This window comes from Salvia splendens, chromosome 5 (genome assembly GCF_004379255.2).
Source record: "Salvia splendens isolate huo1 chromosome 5, SspV2, whole genome shotgun sequence".
NCBI lineage: Eukaryota > Viridiplantae > Streptophyta > Magnoliopsida > Lamiales > Lamiaceae > Salvia > Salvia splendens.
This window is the reverse complement of record NC_056036.1, coordinates 40697576-40715972: the sequence shown is the minus strand read 5'-3', so window position 1 is coordinate 40715972 and position 18397 is coordinate 40697576. Positions and strand designations below refer to the sequence as shown.

The window sequence follows — 18397 nt, the reverse complement described above, 5'->3', positions numbered from 1 at the left end:
GACTCTATTACTATGGAACGTACCAAAATGGCAAAATGACTCTATTACTATGGAACGGAGGGAGTAAAGTATAACGCCAAGATGAGCTTGTGTAGCCTATTATGAAAAGAAACTGAGAATCCAAAAGAGGACTATGAAAATACAAGGCAAAATGTGATGTATGAGAGAAACTAGTTCTCTTAGTCGGACATAGAAACAAAACTTAATTGAAATGGCCACGGGATAAATGAGAATCATTATTGATCATCTTTATAAAAAAAATCGTCATAGCTAGCCTAAGGGGGCAAAACTTTCAAGCTTCGCATCCACTCACAGAAGCTCGGATCATCGAAGTGAACAAAACTACTCTTTAGCTTTGTTCTTTCATCTGCACTCAACGTTCCAAGCTGAGGAAATCTTGCTTCCTGCAATCACCACTCACACCCCATCACTATATCATTCTTATTTCACACATTCACTTCAACAAACAAACAAGAAGCTGGAATTGCAAACATACCTGTTCATAAGGAGGATCCTTGTGTGCTGGTATCAATCGAGTTACAAAATATCGAGCCTGAGAGCTCCCCTCCTGTAACGGACACAAACATATATCCTAGGTTAATATGGAATTCCCATGAGAACAACTACTTGCATTTTCAATATAACCTGCTCGCTTACCTTAAATGCAAGAATCCGAGGAGCTGGAAAACGCAACTCGGTTAGCTCTTCAGCCAATGTCCTACAAGCAGCCAATGCTGCTGCACTCTTTCCTTCCTGTGCAGCAAGTTCAGCACCCTGAAAAAAATAGCGGTAAGAAGAGACATCCTTGGATTTGGATGTGTAAAGGAAAAGCAATCTGTCTAGTGTTAGGTTCTTTGTATTTTTTGCAGTATCAAAAGGTGGAAGCAGTATTTTATCCCAGGAAAGAAGGTAAATAAGTACCCCATTCTTCAGCAGAATTTGTCAAAAGGAGTACCAGAAACAATAATAAAATCTAACACCATACAGATCTAGCTATTAGAAAATGAGTGCCAGAAAAGTGATGTGTGCTTTTAGATCAACATTTCGGACTGTGAAGCACAAGGCATCTAAGACAGACTTGACCACATCGCCAGAAGTGATTTATACACTTGGTTTCAGCGCCAGGTGAGGAACTGGACCCAACTTCTGAGTCAGGTGAGGAGAGGGAGACCTGGCACCTGCACTCAGTGTGACCGTGTCAGTTCTGACCTCAGCCACAGGGCTGGCATTGCTTCTGCAACCCGACCCGAGGATCCCCAGACCTGCTTGCGGAAGATACAAAGACCTACAACAGCATCTGAATCCTGGCACCAAGGCGCAATGCCACAATTTACACATCTGACAAAGGAACTGACATGTCCCATGCCACCTTCATGAGTCAGGTCTGGCGAACACAACTTTGTAAGCCTATATAGAAGCCCTCATGTAATGACCGAAGAAAACTTCTGATCAATCACATAAAACATATTTGCAAGATTTATTCTCCCTTCATTTCTCGAGCACTGTCGGTTCTTGGAAGTAACCTGACTTATTAATCGATTCACCAGAATCACCCCCCTTGGTTGTGGCATCATTCTACCCGAACACATTCGTGTGATTTGCTCGTGGGCTTATAGGGGCTCGCTTTCTAGCGTTCTAGCCTATAGTTTTTCGAGGGTCACATCCCCGTTGGGTGTTCATGAATCCGAGTTGCTCGTTGGGTTATAGGGGCTCTCTTTCTAGTGTTATTGCCTATAGTTTTTCGAGGGCCTGTTCAAGATTTTTGAACCCTATCCTGTATCTTCCTTTTATTCAGCGGTGATCCATGCATTCTGTGTCGCACCGACAAATATCCCTCCGAGAGGACGAATACAAAGGAACCCAATACTTGAGCAAGTAATTTCAAAAAAAGCACCTTACTATGGTATTGCTTAAGAGATGCCCAGTCTTGTGGTTGTGAGCTTATATATGTTATTATCACAATCTTCTACTACTACAATATGTCTCTGTGATACAAGAAGTAATATTATAATGCATAGAGTAATATAACTCGTACATATTTGCATCCCAATGACCTAACAGAACATGAATGTGGTAGGGATATAACTTGAGCATGATTACAACCATATGATGGAGCTTAAATCTGCACTTTTTACATTTAATGAGCTTAAGATATCATCGAGGCAAATGAAGACCATGCAGTTGCAAAATCAAGATATCTAAATAAATTATGTATTGAATATTGATCCTCAAGAAATTATCAAATAGGAGTAATTAAGAGTTTAAGACCTTTTCGATCTAGTAGACTAATATCATCACCCAAATGCAAAAATTTAGATAAGGTCACTAGAAGGCTTACCAGCCAAATGAAGATATCAGTGCCATGATCAAGAACAACTGCAGCATCGGATTGCATAGCAAGATCATATGCTGGGAGTTCCTCAAAAGTCCCACCTTCTCGATGCATTAGACAGCGAGGCGCTAGCATACGAAGGGATAGGTCAAATGAAGCATTAAGGAATAAAGACCGCAAAACAGACCTCTCATCTTCATGACCAAGTATACTTCCCAGCAGAGGGCCTCTTCTAAGATGAAATAAGATTTCAGGCAATTGCGACAGCTCTTTAGGATACCGATAAAGTTTTGATTTTGGCACCTGGGAACTAAACTTCACTGCAACATCCTTAATTCTCTCGTCAAGTGTTAGCCTCATATCAAGAGCATCGTTAAAGGATTTGGCTTGCAAAAGAGTCCTTTTACCGATAAGAACAGCTGCCACCTCATCTTGTACACTCTCTAGATAAGCCGAAACACTATCTACAGTCGGAAGTCGAACAGTTATCACTCTCGAGATATCAGCTTGATAAACAGTTGAAAACTTAATCACGAACTGAAAGTGCACAAAATTGCTCTTGATATCCGCACGGTTCTCCATTGACACTGCAAAACTTTGGGTTTCTTCAACACTCAGCATCTGAACAGCAACAGCAGTGTCATTCTTAAAATATTCTTGGCTATCCACATGGGCCTCCTCACCAGGTCCCACCACTTGACTGACGGAAATATTGTCTGAACACCTGATTTCCAGTAAACCATGAGAACCTGCAGCCCTTGAAGATGCTCTCTGCAGATTCACACCAAATGCTTCCCCAAAATCATCATGAAGAATCAAAATGCCTCCCGAAGATTTTGTAAGAGGCTGCAGTAGAGGAACCCGTACAGGACATGTCCCAGCACAAAGTATATCAACCACTGTATTGCGCCGATGAGCCTCTGAACCTAGATTATCCATCCATTTCAAAGCTGATTTCTGCATGTGCAAATAGTTTGGATGATTAAGAGAATGAGGTACTGAACCAGGGCCATAGGTACATGGTCCACCAGCACACACAATTATTCGGCTATTTCCACTAGGCCTTTTAACTACTCCTCTTGACATTTCCGCAGATGGCCCCTGAATTATTGCCAAGGCAACCTCCACTGCAGTGCCCAAGCAACGGTCTCTCTGAACTTCAGGCAGCTTCAGTTTATATGGTGTCAATGACGACAGTATTGCATGCGCTACAGAAAGAGAAGAGTGAAGGGTAGACAAATATACACCAGTGCCATAGATCAATGCCCTTAAGGCGTCCTCACTTGGTGATTTGTCACCGGGAAGTACATCAGCAGATGCCACTGATTCTTCAGAGAAATCATACACTGACACCATGCGACCATAAAGTACAATTCCAAGTTTTGTTGTTGGGGGCAGTGAATCCACAAATGCATGCAAAGAGCTCTGTAGATGTTGTACATGCTGTTCATCTAAACACTCATCGATCACCAGAACAATCGATATCCTAGATTCTGATACTGGAACGTAACCAGGTCTTCTGGTGGGAGTCTGGATATAGTCAACCAGAGGAGATGATAGCTCTGGAAGATTTCTGAGATCTTGTTTGCTTTGGGCTATGTATTCCCCTTCACTGCCATTTAAATTCCTACATATTCCGCATTGCCACTGGCCTGAACCAAGTAGAATTTTGCAGTATAGATTGGCGTAAGCTCCGCAATTCTGGCAACGATGTGGATCACGCTGAATTATCTGAGGCCCTGGTGAAACCTCCCTGCCTGGAGAAACTATAGCCCCGAATCCCAAACTGGGTACATTTGCTAGCTTCTTTTGTTTTAACACCTGTGAGATTAGCAGCAAGCTATAATTAACAAAAGGGGACTGTGCAAACAAATTGAAGATGCATATCTTAGATTCCCCGTTAAGTATAGCATAGCATCATGGTCTTCATATTCAAATGGAAGAATCCAGCTATCTAAATCAGGATTTACATTCATAACTGAAGTACTGAACGCAAAACTATACTCCAATAAAGCAATTCAGACTCGGAAGATATATGCAATAACACCAATCTGGAATTCACATGGGAACTTGTGATACAGTTTCAACAATCCCAACTTTCATAAGCAATTTTCATATTCATAAGGTTCATATCTCAGAAATTTGAACATAGAGAGTACATACCTTGTGAGCGGAAAAAAGAAGATTGGGAGAGTCGGCATGAGGGGCGAAGGTGAGCTCCTCCGTAAGATCGGAAGTCTGATGATGCGACCCATTTGAGAAATTGCGGGAGGATGGGGAAGAGGTGGGCAAGGAGGAATTGGATGAATAAGGGGCAATGGGCTGAGGAGTTGCAGGGGAGGTCCTGAAAGGCACAGCAGCCGGCTGGAGGGGCGATGAAAACATAGGAGGGCCAGGGGGAGTGCTCAAATGAGGAAGAGGCATCCCATTAACCGGAGACGGCAAATTCGGGGTCTTGATCGACGGAGAAGGTATCTGATTCGGCTGTATCAGCGCCGGGGGAGGTGGACCACCGAATCCTCCTCCCAATTTCGATGCATCTAAATTAGGAGGTGAAACAGTAGAGGAGTAACCGCCGCCGCCGCCGCTTGAAGAAGAAGACTGCTGCTGTCTATTGGCCATTAGGGATTAGGATTCACTGCTTTCCCACCCAATTCTGAAAAATTGAATGATAGATCTAGTTAGCCTTCAATGAAGCCTATGAATTATGGATCAGATCGATCGACTGGCGGCGAGAATCGGTGTGTGGAAGTTTTTCCGATGAAAAAAAACGCCGAATTTGACGGCAAAACCCAGCCGATCTTCCTTCAGCTCGACAGCAGCGGATTGAGCGTGATATCACTGTAACATAACGCAAAGGAGGTGGATCGGACGAAAATGAATGATCGCAATTACATTTACATTTGCATTTGCAATCACGCTAGGGTTCGAATGCTCGAACTCGCTTCGCAATTGAGGATTTCGTCGTCAAGAGTTGAATCAACCCCAACTCATTTCATTTACTTTGTAAATCTTCTCCGTTTCACTCTTTTAATTTTTCTATTTTTATTTTTCTGCCCGTATTTGTTCAGATTATTATTAAAAAAAAAGAAAACAAAAGTACTACTCTCTCCTTCCCAACTAACTAATATGACGCATTTCTTAGTCGATACGAGATGTTAGGAGTTATTGGTTAATGTCTTTAATTAAAGGGATAAAATGTAGGTGTAAGTATTAAATTGAGAGAGAAAGAGAGTTGAATATTTAATTAAAACGTGATTGGATTTGAGCAAATCAAAAAGGGAAGTGTGTCATCTTGTGGGATGGAGGGATCAGTAAAATTTGATTAAATAAGACTTATCCTGCAATTTTAAAATTATTTTAAAATGAATTGTCTCATACTACTCATTTTTTATGAAATTATATGTTATGGCAGCTGAAATTACCTGCAAATTCAACAGTCGTCTATTCGTAAATCAGTATAACGTTGTCGTTCTATTCATAAAAAAATTATATTTTTTATTAAAAAATATCAATAAATAATTTTTATTTAAAAATATCAATAATATATTATACGTGGTGATTAGATTTTTTTTGTCGTTAAATAATTGGAAATAAATCTTAATTTCATGTTTTTCCCGACTACTTAGTCGGAAAAAAGTGGGTTTCATCTAATTTCATGATTATTCAGACAATTATTTTTGTTTGTAATATTTTAATTCAAATAGTACAATTTTAAATCATCCCCTGTTGTTTTATGAAAGTACAATTGTATTATATCCTAGAGTATTACAGATAACCGACTTTCATCCAAACGAGGTTAAATATTTGGTAAACTATGTATTTAATTCATCTTCATTGTCCTAAAGTTAAAAATAGAGCATTTATTCTATTAAAATCGACTAAACTGGCTTTTTAGGCTCCTCTTCAAAGTTCTATTTTATACGTACAAACTAAATCTTGGTAAATAAAAAATAAAATAATCTACTCCATATTATATGTGGTTCTGTGTGCTCAAAGTCATCCGCAGCTGCAAATTCAATCAAATCAAGTTCACAAACAAGAGCATAACATGAGGAAAACAAGTTTTGATTACTAGATATGTTATTGAAAATTGAAAATCAGGCATAAAATATAAAGTAGAACATATTAGTAATATAAATAAAAACATATGTATTTTAAAGATATAAAAGGAGAAAAAAAATTATTAATCTGTTTTACAGTAAAGAATAGTACAAAGTACTACTACACGTTTCGTATTGATCTCTAGCTATCTATCGGAACCATTAATTCTCAATTTATTGAGAATTAACCGGTCAACTTTAATTTGCTTTTCTTTAAAAATAACCAACTCCATTAACAACAGCAAATTAGAGTTTGTTTTTCATTACATGATTAGTACAAGTATTCTTTTATATATAAAATCAATATAAATGTTAGTAATATACTACTATTCCATAACTCAAAAGAAATAAACTGGTGAGCGCTCCTAATGAGCGCCAATGTGAGCGACCATTCCACGTCATCACGCAGTTCTTTCTTATTCTTCTTCTATGAATTACTCGCACCTCATTACCAAGAACTTCTTAAGAAAATTTGATCTTTGTCGATCATTTCTCTACAACTCAAACATATGATTATTTTGTACTTTTTCTATAAATTACCAATTTCTTTCGTTTTAAAAACCAAGTCCCATGAATATTTATATAAATGGTCCCATGCTTACATTTTATGCATCATTGTTGAATCGAAAAAACTATGAATCGAGTCTTGGGTAACGACGATAACTTTAAAGGCCGAACTTAATTATTTTTTTAGCCTCCGAACCCACCTTGATCCATTATTGGTACGCAAACTTTCAAATGGGAGTAATATAGAGAAAAAATTAATTGGGGTAATTTAAGGTTAAAAGTGGCAATGATGGGGTGATCATAGTTGGGAAATCGGCCCAAATAAAAGAAAATAGACATGGCATCAACTATTACATAGTCTAAACTGCTAGGGCCAATGCATCACAAGTCTATACATTAATAGGGTAAGTTCCAAACTTTCTTTTTCAGCTTCTACCTTGGGTTTCATTGGTTACACGAGATTGTATCTTATGAATATTATCTGGTTGGATAGATATGATATGATATGATATGGTTTTTAATCTCAAGACAATTGTCGTGTAATATGACAATATTAATGTCGGATAATTCTAGATTTAATTCAATCTCGGGACAGTTTGGTCCTGACGGATAATCCTAGATTTAATTAAATCTCAGACTGAACAGTTGAACATTTGTTTAACACTTCTCTTCTAAGCTCTGTGCACATTACATGACGCCAATGACACTATTATATGTTAATTTTAATTGAGTAGTAGTTAACTTATATCGAGCAATCCAGACCATAATTATCTGTAGTAGTTACATGCTATTGAGATTTAAAATAATATATAGAGATCTATTTAGAACGTAATCACATGAAGTAGTTACACATTGGACTATTGAAACATTAGGCTATTCTAAAATTGGTAAACTTTTTCATCCCACGCATTATATTTAGTAGTACTACTACTACTGCACTTTTTTTAATCATATTTTAATGTGATCGTTGAAAATAACTATCAAAGCAGAGTTGAAATCGTTAATATTGTATGCATTCGCAATTAATTAAATAATTAACACGTAATTATTCTTACTATATTTTTCCCAATATTTTTTTATCTTCTTATAAATAAATTCTTCATAATTAGTTATATAGTACCATGAGTAGTGTTAGATAGCTAACTCAATACTTAATTGCTAACTACAATTAAATAACAGTTCTTAGATATTCAAATCAAAGGCCTAGATCATCAGGCCCGGAGTGTCAATACGATCAACACAAAACGCGATATTAAGGTCAATTTACACCAAATTAGTTGTAACAAACTTTTGAAAAATATCTTATAACTTTAAAACGCATATAACTTTTTCAATTTAAATTATTTTTTTCGCACAACATATATCAAATTAAAGATAATTTTATAAGGATTCTAACGAGATCTCACTTGCATATGTTCCAATGTCAAAATTTGGAAAAAATTTCAAAATTTTTTAATTTTTTCGCATAGCAACAAATGTCAACATAATATATAAAATATGTAAATATAATACATGTAGAATGTCATTCTTAAAGCAATGTGTTAACATAAGCAATGCGTTGACATTCTCAAAGCACAGTGTTGATATTTTCAAAACACTATATTGACATTTTCATCCAAAACACCAATTTCAATTTAATTAATAAAAACGAAAATTTCACGTGACAAAATTTAGACCACTAGATTCTTAAATCTTATGGTCTTAAAATAGTTGTAATTAGCAACTAGAGAGTTAGACAACAATTGATCTGAAATTTTTGGTCTTAGAATACATTATAGTATTTGGTATATTTTTTAGTCCCAAACAAAATGAATTGATCTGAAATTGATGGTCAAATGCATTTTAACATGTTTAATCACTTAAACCATATTGATTATATTATACTAGTAATTAATTTTAGTATTAGACCACTAGACAAAATTTCACGTGACAAAATTTTATAGTCTTAAATCAATTTAATTAATAAAAACGAAAATTTCACGTGACAAAATTTAGACCACTAGATTCTTAAATCTTATGGTCTTAAAATAGTTGTAATTAGCAACTAGAGAGTGAGACAACAATTGATCACTCCCCTAAGTACTATTATCTAACATTTTTTTTGTAATTTCAAGCGTGACACATGAAAAGTTTTTTTCTAATACTAAAATAAATTACTAGTATAATATAATCATAAAAAATATGTTAAAATGCATTTGACCATCAATTTCAGATCAATTCATTTTGTTTGGGACTAAAAAATATACCAAATACTATAATGTATTCTAAGACCAAAAATTTGATTTGTTTTGATGTACATGCCAAATTGAATTTAGTCGAAATACTATAGAGAACAATCCACATTGATTTGCTCGAGGCAATAAATTTACAGTTTTGGTGGAACCAAACAAATGTGCTTAAATTAACATCCCCCCCCCCCCCCCCCCCCCTTTTTTTTTTACCTTCATTACATAATTAGTGCAAGTTTTCCAAAAAAAATAAGTGGTATTATTATTATTATTATTTTGAACAGGAAGACTGATTATATCCAAACCAAACACGATATTCTATTATTCTGTAAACTAATTCGCTTCTTTGGCGCTTATTTTTTTTCTTCTAAAAGTGTCAAGTAGCAGGGTTGATTTTGTCATATACGAGTAGTAATGAACTAGGATTGATAGTTATTTTCTAATTTTTAAATTTGTCAGTTATAACCTATTTTCAGGTCTGATTAAATATTCAAATTTCCTACCTCTTGGATTTAGTTAATGAATGTTATATAAGTGATTACTACATAATTATTGTTTCTTAAATATTAGTCAAATCGATATTTGAAGTGTTGGTATACAGATAATTTGTTCCCAATCAAGTATATTCTAGTAAATGGAATTAATAACCAACAAACTTTGGTGAAGGAAAGCCTTCATGCGAAGATTAAAGGAATAACAAGCGAATAAATACGAATTACCACTTACTTTAAGAAGGGAACTTAAACGAATAAATACTTACAAATTGATTTCCATTTTCAATTATTGTGTGATTAAGTTGCTATAAGTATTTAGCTGATACGGACAACTCAAGAGAGAGAGTGACAGCTACGGAAACAATACCATGTTCTATGATATCAGTGTAAAAAGTTTTGGACATGTGATTCCATTCACAAAATGAAATAGTAGTAGTATAAAAAAGGAGAGATAAACAAAGTACCCATTCAAAGTCTCATGTAATAATTCGCCTAATTAAGTGAGTAGATTTTTCCATGTTTCAACAATTGCAAACAAATTTATTTTTTCATGATTTTTTTATGATTTTTCCGATTGATTTTTAAAGACACGAGACTAAGCAATGGAAAAGGGTGCTTTTGGAATGGGCGGCAACAAAGGTCAAAAAAAGTGAAAGTGGGAGCATACATACAGCTCTGCTTTCATATGAATATAAAAATGGTGGGGCACATCACTCCAACCTTCACTGCAAATTCACTTCTCTCTCACCTTCTTCTATTTATAAATACATATACACTCATCACCAATCACTCCAAAACCCCTTTCGCAATGCCGCTGCGTTTATTCCCCACCACCATCACCATCACACTAGCATTCTTTATCACCACCATTGCCCCCGCCGCCGCCGCCGCTGCTTCGGCGGTCGGAGATGCCGGAATGCAGAGGGACGGGCTGCGGGTGGCGTTCGAGGCTTGGAACTTCTGCAACGAAGTTGGCGCCGAGGCCCCCGGCATGGGGAGCCCCAGAGCCGCGGATTGCTTCGATCTCACTCAAGGTGACACATTTCGGGTTATTTTTAATTTTATTTTTTAATATAATATATAATATAAAAGACTCGACTTAAAAGACATTGTTGTGATTTACAGGCACGGGCCCCATAACTCACAAGGTGTCTGAAGCGGACAACAGGTTAGGAGTGGGGACGCCGTTCCCGGGTTTGAGCCCGGGAGCGGTGAACGACCCGGACCTATACGCGGCCGCGAAGGAGCTTTATCTCGGATCGTTGTGCGAGGTCTCTGACAGCCCGAAGCCGTGGCAGTTTTGGATGGTGATGCTGAAAAACGGTAACTACGATACCCGATCCGGGCTTTGCCCGGAGGACGGGAAAAAGGCGCCACCGTTTAAGCCGGGGCGGTTTCCGTGTTTCGGGAAGGGGTGTATGAATCAGCCGACCTTGTACCACCAGCCTACCGGGTTGTACGAGGGCGGGACGTTGATGAGGGGCGGATTCAACGGGAGTTACGACACGAGTTCGAATTCCACCAATGCTGGTTCTTACTATGAAGTTGTGTGGGAGAAGAAAGTTGGGAGTGGGAGTTGGGTTTTCAATCATAAGTTGAAGACCTCTAATAAGTATCCATGGCTTATGCTTTACTTGAGAGCTGATGCAACAAAAGGATATTCTGGGGGCTACCATTATGACACTAGAGGAATGCTCAAAATTGTAAGAATTTTGATTTTTTTTCTAAATCAATAATGATACATTGATTGTGTTGTGATAGGTAGGTAGGTAGGTGTAGGTGCATTTGTCACAATCAATTTCTGTTGAGATATGATACCAAGAAGAATAATTAGTTAGACAATGATGGTGATTGTTTATTGCATTGCAGCTGCCAGAGTCCCCAAATTTCAAAGTGAAACTGAGTTTGGACATCAAGAAAGGGGGAGGTCCGAAGAGCCAGTTCTACCTGATGGACATAGGGAGCTGCTGGAAAAACAACGGCGCCCCGTGCGACGGCGACGTGGAGACCGACGTGACACGGTACTCGGAGATGATCATCAACCCGGCAACTCAGGCGTGGTGCAGCCCCACCAACATCGGCAACTGCCCCCCGTACCACATCACCCCGGACGACACCAAGATACACAGAAACGACACTGCCAACTTCCCTTACGGAGCCTATCACTACTACTGCGCACCTGGCAACGCAAAGCACGCGGAGAAGCCATACAGCACCTGCGATCCCTACAGCAATCCACAGGCGCAGGAGCTGGTGCAGTTGCTTCCTCATCCCATCTGGAAAGACTACAGCTACCCTACCAAGCAGGGTGACGGATGGGTGGGAGACGGGCGTACCTGGGAGCTCGATGTCGGAGGCCTTTCCGGCCGGCTCTACTTCTATCAGGATCCGGATACGGCTCCTGCAAGAAGAATATGGACATCTCTTGATGTGGGGACTGAGATTTTTGTTAGTAATCAAGAAGAAGTTGCTGAATGGAGTCTCAGTGAGTTTGATGTCATTCTTACTTGATCAACAAAATGTATCATAGCATTAGCAGAGCAACCAAAACTAATTAGCACTGCACACAACATTATTTTCAAAAAAAAGTAAGCAAGCAAGCTTGCTTTTCCTCAATATAATTATTTTTCTGCCTTAAAGCCACAAACAACATCATCTGATATATTAATATTCTAGTTATTTCTCTAGCTAAAATGTTCGGTCTTGAAAGCATCTGTCAAAACATGGCAAAACCACCATCAATATCTAACAGCAGGTGATTGCCAAATTGCAATCTCAAACCAACTAACTTAACAGATCTATTCGCAGTAGAATAGTACAAGATTAAGCAGTTGCGGGTCGAAACATAGATCTTTGGTTAGTCCCACAGAATTGACGGAGAACAGTAGCATATCTGCAACTGCAAATGGAAGGTAGTAAAAGCCAGTTTAACTCTTCGATTGCTATGTAGAAGTGAAAGATGCAATGGCATCCATTTCTTGTTGCAAGATGAGAGCGTCAACAAATGTGTCCAGATCCTCACCCTCCATTATATCATCTATTGCGTGACTAGTGATGCCAACTCGATGGTCAGTTACACGACCTTGAGGGAAATTATATGTACGGATGCGTTCTGATCTGTCGCCACTACCAATCTGTTGAGTGCAGAAAAACACTATAAAAAATATGCATAATGATCTTCTATCAATAGGCCAATGCTTCAAATTAATAGGCTTCAACTTGAAGACCATCATTACCTGCTCTGTTCTAAGTTTTGAACGATTTGCATCAAGCCGAGTCCTTTCCAGCTCATATAACTTCGCACACAATACTTTAAGTGCTTTGGCCTTGTTCTGATGAAACAATAAATAAACGAGAAAATCAGACTCAGGTAATCAAGAGGCATGTGACAATCTTCATAAATTTATCATGCCTAACATCAAAACATGTCTAAAAGATTTGTGAGTATTGAAGCCGCACCTTAAGTAAAATGAAAAGGTACATTAACTCACTAGTATTTTGGTTCAGTATATAAGCGAATACAATATTTTTCTTTGTAGAACAAAGAGATAGTGCAGTACATATTTTAATGGATTGCATAATTATGTTTCATGAAGTTGCAAGCATTACAAAATAGATCAGTTCCACTTGTAATACAACCAGTTGGAAAAGAAGCTTGAGAAAAAAATGCTTCTAAACTTGAAACTTACGTCGAACAAAGCTACTCAGATGACCTAAAACTCAAAAGTGGAAGATAAACGGACATAATTCTTTCTACAGTATATAAGTTATCCAAATTAAAACTGGTGAACTTGAAGATTCATTCCAAAAAAAAAACATGAGGATTCATTCCATTCGTATAATATGGTTGCACATGTTCATATCACAAACTCATCTTAAATGCATAACAGGGTAGTGCATATGACAAGCAGTCTATACATTATCATGCATTTATACAAACTTAAAATTGTAATAACTGCCAGTCTTATTAGATGACCAAATCCTCAGTGCCAATCATTTTTAAGCACACAACTAAGAATTTTTAGAAGGAAATCCAGCATGTCATTACTCAATGGCACAATTACTGCTGGGTAATACTAACAGTCCTGCATTGGAAAGAAGAATTAGCAACTGCAAATAAGATTTCGTGCCTGATGTTGGGATCGCTCATCCTGTATGGCAACGACTAACCCAGTTGGCATATGAGTAATCCTGACGGCACTATCAGTGGTGTTTACACTCTGACCACCTGAACCACCAGACCTGTATGTATCAATTTTTAGGTCTTCATTCCTGATTTGAACATCCACCTGCAGAAGTTTCAAACAGCACAGAGAAGTAAGATAAACTTGAATGCAGACTCAAATTAGTAGGCATTATTATTGTCTAATGATTGAGAAAAGTGTCATTCTTAATATGTTTTGCTAACATTTTTGTCACATGTGGGAACATAACTATAAATGGAATGGATTTGGACCTGATCTGCTTGAGGAAGAATAACAACAGATACAGCACTGGTATGAACTCGCCCAGATTTCTCAGTCATCGGAACTCGCTATAAAAGAATGGTATTCATATTATCTGATGAAATACAGAAGACAAATCAATCAAAATGCAGATAGATTTATGAAAAACCTGCACTCTATGAATTCCACTCTCAAATTTCAGCTTTCCATAAACATCTGCACCAGAGATTGCGGCACTAGCCTCCTGAGGAATCATAAAACATTTCAAAGAACAATAGCGTGTGAGGCTGAAAATATGAAACACAATAGTAGGTAACATGGTATTTAAAGAATACTCAACCAACCTTATAACCTTTAACATCGGATTCTGCCACACCAAGAACTTCAAACCTCCAACCTTTATTCTGTGAGTACTTCTCATACCTATGTATTTGAATGATAGAGTCATGAAATGGATGAAAAACAGCACTTGAGATATCAATCAATCCACAGAAACAGGAGTGTACATTTTAAAAATATCCATCACAAACAATGAAGCCTCTTCCCCTCCAGTTCCTAAAACAAACTTTGAGAGTCATTAGGATGACTAAGTACGGAGCTTCAGAGGCATGCATCAAGAAGAGAACACTAGGATACAGATAAAGCATTTCCATTCATAACGTCTACCTGCTCTGACTTCAAGGATGCAATCGCGTTCATCGACATCATCCTTCGGAAGCAATGACTTGAGCAGCATATACCGCAGACGCTCCTCTTCTTGAGAGGCCTGCCCCAATTCATCAGCAGCCATTTCACGCATGTCTTTGTCTTCCTCCGCTTCATCAATCAGTGATTTTATGCCCCCAATCTCCTGCAAAATCAGGAACATAGATAAGCTCTACTGTACACAACGAAGGAAATGGACATAGTGCTAGTACCTGCTGCTTCTTTCTCAATTCAGACACCACATCAATTGTATGTCGGAGCTTCTTCAGCTCTTTGTTTGCCGTCGAATACTCTTCCGGCGAGGCATCCGGCTATCTTTCACAAAAATTAGACATTTTTTATACAGAGGAAATTGATCGAACAGGTAATAGGAGTGAATGAAATGAAATGAAATGAAACGAAACGAAACGAAACGAAACGAAACGAAACGAAACGAAACAATACGCATATATCACCTGGTTGAGAATCGCCTCTAATTGAGCATGTCGATTTTCAATAGCTGATAGTTTCTGTTCCATGATGTTGATGAGATCGTTGGAGAGTTGGGGCTGGGATTGGGACAGTGCAGCTCTGGCGGAGTAGAGACGGCGGAAGAGTGTTTTCGCAGTCAGGAGGTGGATACGGCGGTGCTGCGGCGGCCGGTAAACAATTATGGGGCGATTGAAGAAATGCGAGTGAAATTCATAGAGTTTGGATTTGCAGAATGCTGCTCTTTTGCTCATCGTGATCCGTTTGAATAAATTTTCGGTTTTCCTGCTTTAAATCAAACCACTTAAAATATGAAATCAGTATAGAATATTATTATTAAAGTATTATTGGAGTCACCGGCAGTTAAGGTACGTACGCAAGAAGGATGTGAAGAAGGCGAGTGTGATGCTTGAGAAGAAAAAGGAAAATGCAACTATACTGGGTTTTGATGTTGAAGTAACACCAGAGGCTCGGGAACATGCTGAGGAACTTGGTGTAAAAATTTTCTTAGCTGACATTTTTCGATCAATTCAAGGCTTACATAGATAGTTTTAAGTTGGAAAAGAAGAGAGGAGGAAGCGGTTTTCCCTGTGTCCATGCCGAACTGAGAAAGATCCGATTGTCTTGGGGGTAGAATTGATGTTGCTGAAGGCATTGTAAAGGTAGAATATACGTAGCATTCAAGTAAATTTTGCCTATTACACAGTTTGATATATATGTATTAAATGCTTTATGTGTAGCTAGTTCCCTGGTAGTTTCTTCTTTTTAAAATGATTGAAGTTGGAGAGCCTTTGAAGTATAGAAAGAATGGGAGGGAGTGAGTAACTGCCTTCTGAATTTCTGCTTGAGCAAGATCACAAGAAAATCAGTTGATGTAATTAAAGAAAACTAGGCGGTTTGTACAATCTTATATTACTCCCTACTAGATTTATTGCAAAGCCCCATGAACAACAATAATCCTCAATCACACCTTTCCATTGATGTGCAGGATGAAATGTCTACTGAAGAAACAAAATTACTTTCAAATTGAAGAAATTGTTCAAGATAACGTGATTTTCATCTATAATGGAGTTCGATAGCGCTGGGGCTGTTGCTATCAGGCGACCAAAATAAGAGCTGGAACGAAAGCCAGGCATTATAGAATTGCACAATTCCCAGTTCTCAGCTGAAAAATGCTGTAGCCTCTTGTGAACTCTTACTAGTGAAGTTTCAATTACACATGCTTGAAATGTACTACAAAGTTGAAGCCTTGGGATATGGTGAGCTAAAATAAGAAGAATATTATACGGACCAGTTTTCTAATCCATAATATCTCTGTCAAGCCACTCTTTATACACATGTTTCACTAACACAATGCTATTCATCATTATTGATCTCCTAACATATGTGACTTGGATGAAGGTTGATCGACATCCCCATTTCACGAACTCAAGGTGCCTCTTTATCGTAAGAAGTAAGAAATGATGGCAGATGGATTGACTTATCCTACCTGAAGTGCATGCTTGACTACACTACGAGAAAGGGCCCTCTCATTTAGAATGATTCATAAAAGAGTATTTTAAACTTAGAAACAACTAAACTTTCTCAAACAAGTACGTTCCTTTGCCTTTGGATATGGAACAATCTTAAATCCTTAGGCTAGTATCCAGATGTCTCGTCATTCGAGTTGCCTATAAATTAACGATCAGATTTGTCGCTACATGAGACGGTAAAAACAACAAGAAAATAAGTTAAAAAACGGGGAGATGGATGACGGGTCAAAGCCATTAAAGGGAGTGATGTGCATCCTACATCCTATGAATAAAAGTTATTGTTGTAATAAATAGCAGTAAAATTTATTATTCTAATGATGTATATAAGAAATTATTTTTCAAGAGGATTTACACTCTTTTTTTACATTAAATTGAATATTTGAATGGGTAAAATTATATTAACATAATATAATTCATTATGCAAACTACCCAATCAAATAAAAAATACATCTACTTATAACTCTCACATATGGGCCAATTGATTTAATAGACTTAACTTGTAATTGTCTCTATTTGGGCCAACTGCCATTCAGCCCATTTGTGCTCATCTAAAGCAATTTTAGGTTTACCTACGCTGCGCATCCTTCACCCTAATGTCTTACCGCCACCATCGAACTCTAACCCTACGTAGTCGATCTTCCGGCACGCTTCCTTCGAAGCGCCGACGCCGCCGTTACCGTCACCGAATCCTCTTCCGCCACCTCCGAAACCGAAGCGGTGGTTTGTTGCTGAAGGTACCAAATCCGAACCCTAAGCAGTCGATCTTCCGCAACGGTGCCTCCACCGCCATCGCCACCAAATCCTCTTCCACCATCTCCGAAACCGAAGCGGTGGTTTGAATTTGTTGCTGAAGGTACCAAATCCAAACCCTAAGCAGTCGATCTTCCGCAACGGTGCCGCCACCGCCATCGCCACCGAATCCTCTTCCACCACCTCCGAAACCGAAGCGATGGTTTTAATTCGTTGCTGAAGGTACCAAATCCTGTTACTTTGACATAGTTTTCATGCTCATATAAATGTGTGAAGAACACTGATCACTGCCATTGTTACACTATTTCCTAGTAGTCTAGGTCTTCTTCAAATTGATATTCTAAATTCTAATATGAAATAGTTGTTGCTGAAATTTTCGCCGTTTCCAGTGTATGTGCAAAAGCCTATTTTCCGGTGAAACGGCGAAAATTAGAACAACAACTATGTATGTGCAAACGGCGAAAATTTTTCGGTGAAACGACGAAAATTGGCTGAAACGGTGAAAATATCAATTTTCCGGTGTATGTGCAAAAGCCTATTTTCCGGTGAAACGGTGAAAATTAGAACAACAACTATGTATGTGCAAACGGTTCACCGGAAACTCATATCAGCCATGTATGTGCAAAAGCCAACTCATATCCGCCATGTATGTGCATAGTGGAAGTACCAAGTGGAATTTGGAAAAAATAGGTATCAACCAGATCTCAATTCACCCCCTCATGACCTTTCAAGCTTCAATAATTTCGGACAGGCAGAGGTATCCAGAGATTTAGGAAGTGAACACTTAATTGTTGCCTCAGACAGTTCTCCACAGCCCTTATGTTCAAGTGATG

At 38.2% G+C, this 18397-nt stretch overlaps 3 protein-coding genes across 7 annotated transcripts; 1 reads left to right on the top strand and 2 right to left on the bottom strand.

Annotated features, from left to right (window-relative positions):
- Positions 1 to 102: 102 nt before the first annotated feature.
- On the bottom strand, positions 103 to 5341 carry LOC121801803 (protein transport protein SEC23-like). Its single transcript, XM_042201215.1, has 5 exons — positions 4496 to 5341; positions 2339 to 4153; positions 658 to 774; positions 497 to 568; positions 103 to 404 (listed from the first exon to the last, which is right to left on the bottom strand). The coding sequence occupies exons 1-5, from the start codon at positions 4952 to 4954 to the stop codon at positions 276 to 278; spliced, it is 2592 nt and encodes an 863-aa protein (XP_042057149.1). The 5' UTR covers positions 4955 to 5341; the 3' UTR covers positions 103 to 275.
- Positions 5342 to 10391: 5050 nt separating this feature from the next.
- Positions 10392 to 12303, top strand: LOC121802349. The gene is made up of 3 exons (XM_042202014.1): positions 10392 to 10698; positions 10790 to 11367; positions 11534 to 12303. The coding sequence occupies exons 1-3, from the start codon at positions 10473 to 10475 to the stop codon at positions 12173 to 12175; spliced, it is 1446 nt and encodes a 481-aa protein (XP_042057948.1). The 5' UTR covers positions 10392 to 10472; the 3' UTR covers positions 12176 to 12303.
- On the bottom strand, positions 12240 to 15927 carry LOC121802348 (peptide chain release factor 1, mitochondrial-like). 5 transcript variants are annotated; one of them, XM_042202013.1, is made up of 11 exons: positions 15659 to 15925; positions 15270 to 15570; positions 15027 to 15125; positions 14776 to 14959; positions 14616 to 14664; positions 14454 to 14532; positions 14279 to 14353; positions 14121 to 14198; positions 13835 to 13953; positions 12901 to 12996; positions 12240 to 12798 (listed from the first exon to the last, which is right to left on the bottom strand). In XM_042202013.1, exons 1-11 carry the CDS (start codon positions 15760 to 15762, stop codon positions 12738 to 12740), a joined length of 1245 nt encoding a protein of 414 aa, XP_042057947.1. In that variant the 5' UTR covers positions 15763 to 15925; the 3' UTR covers positions 12240 to 12737. The 5 variants fall into 5 exon arrangements, with proteins under 5 accessions (XP_042057947.1, XP_042057944.1, XP_042057943.1 ...); XM_042202010.1 differs by having other exon boundaries at positions 13795 to 13953; positions 15659 to 15924; XM_042202009.1 differs by having other exon boundaries at positions 12240 to 12996; positions 13795 to 13953; positions 15270 to 15567; positions 15659 to 15927.
- Positions 15928 to 18397: the final 2470 nt, after the last annotated feature.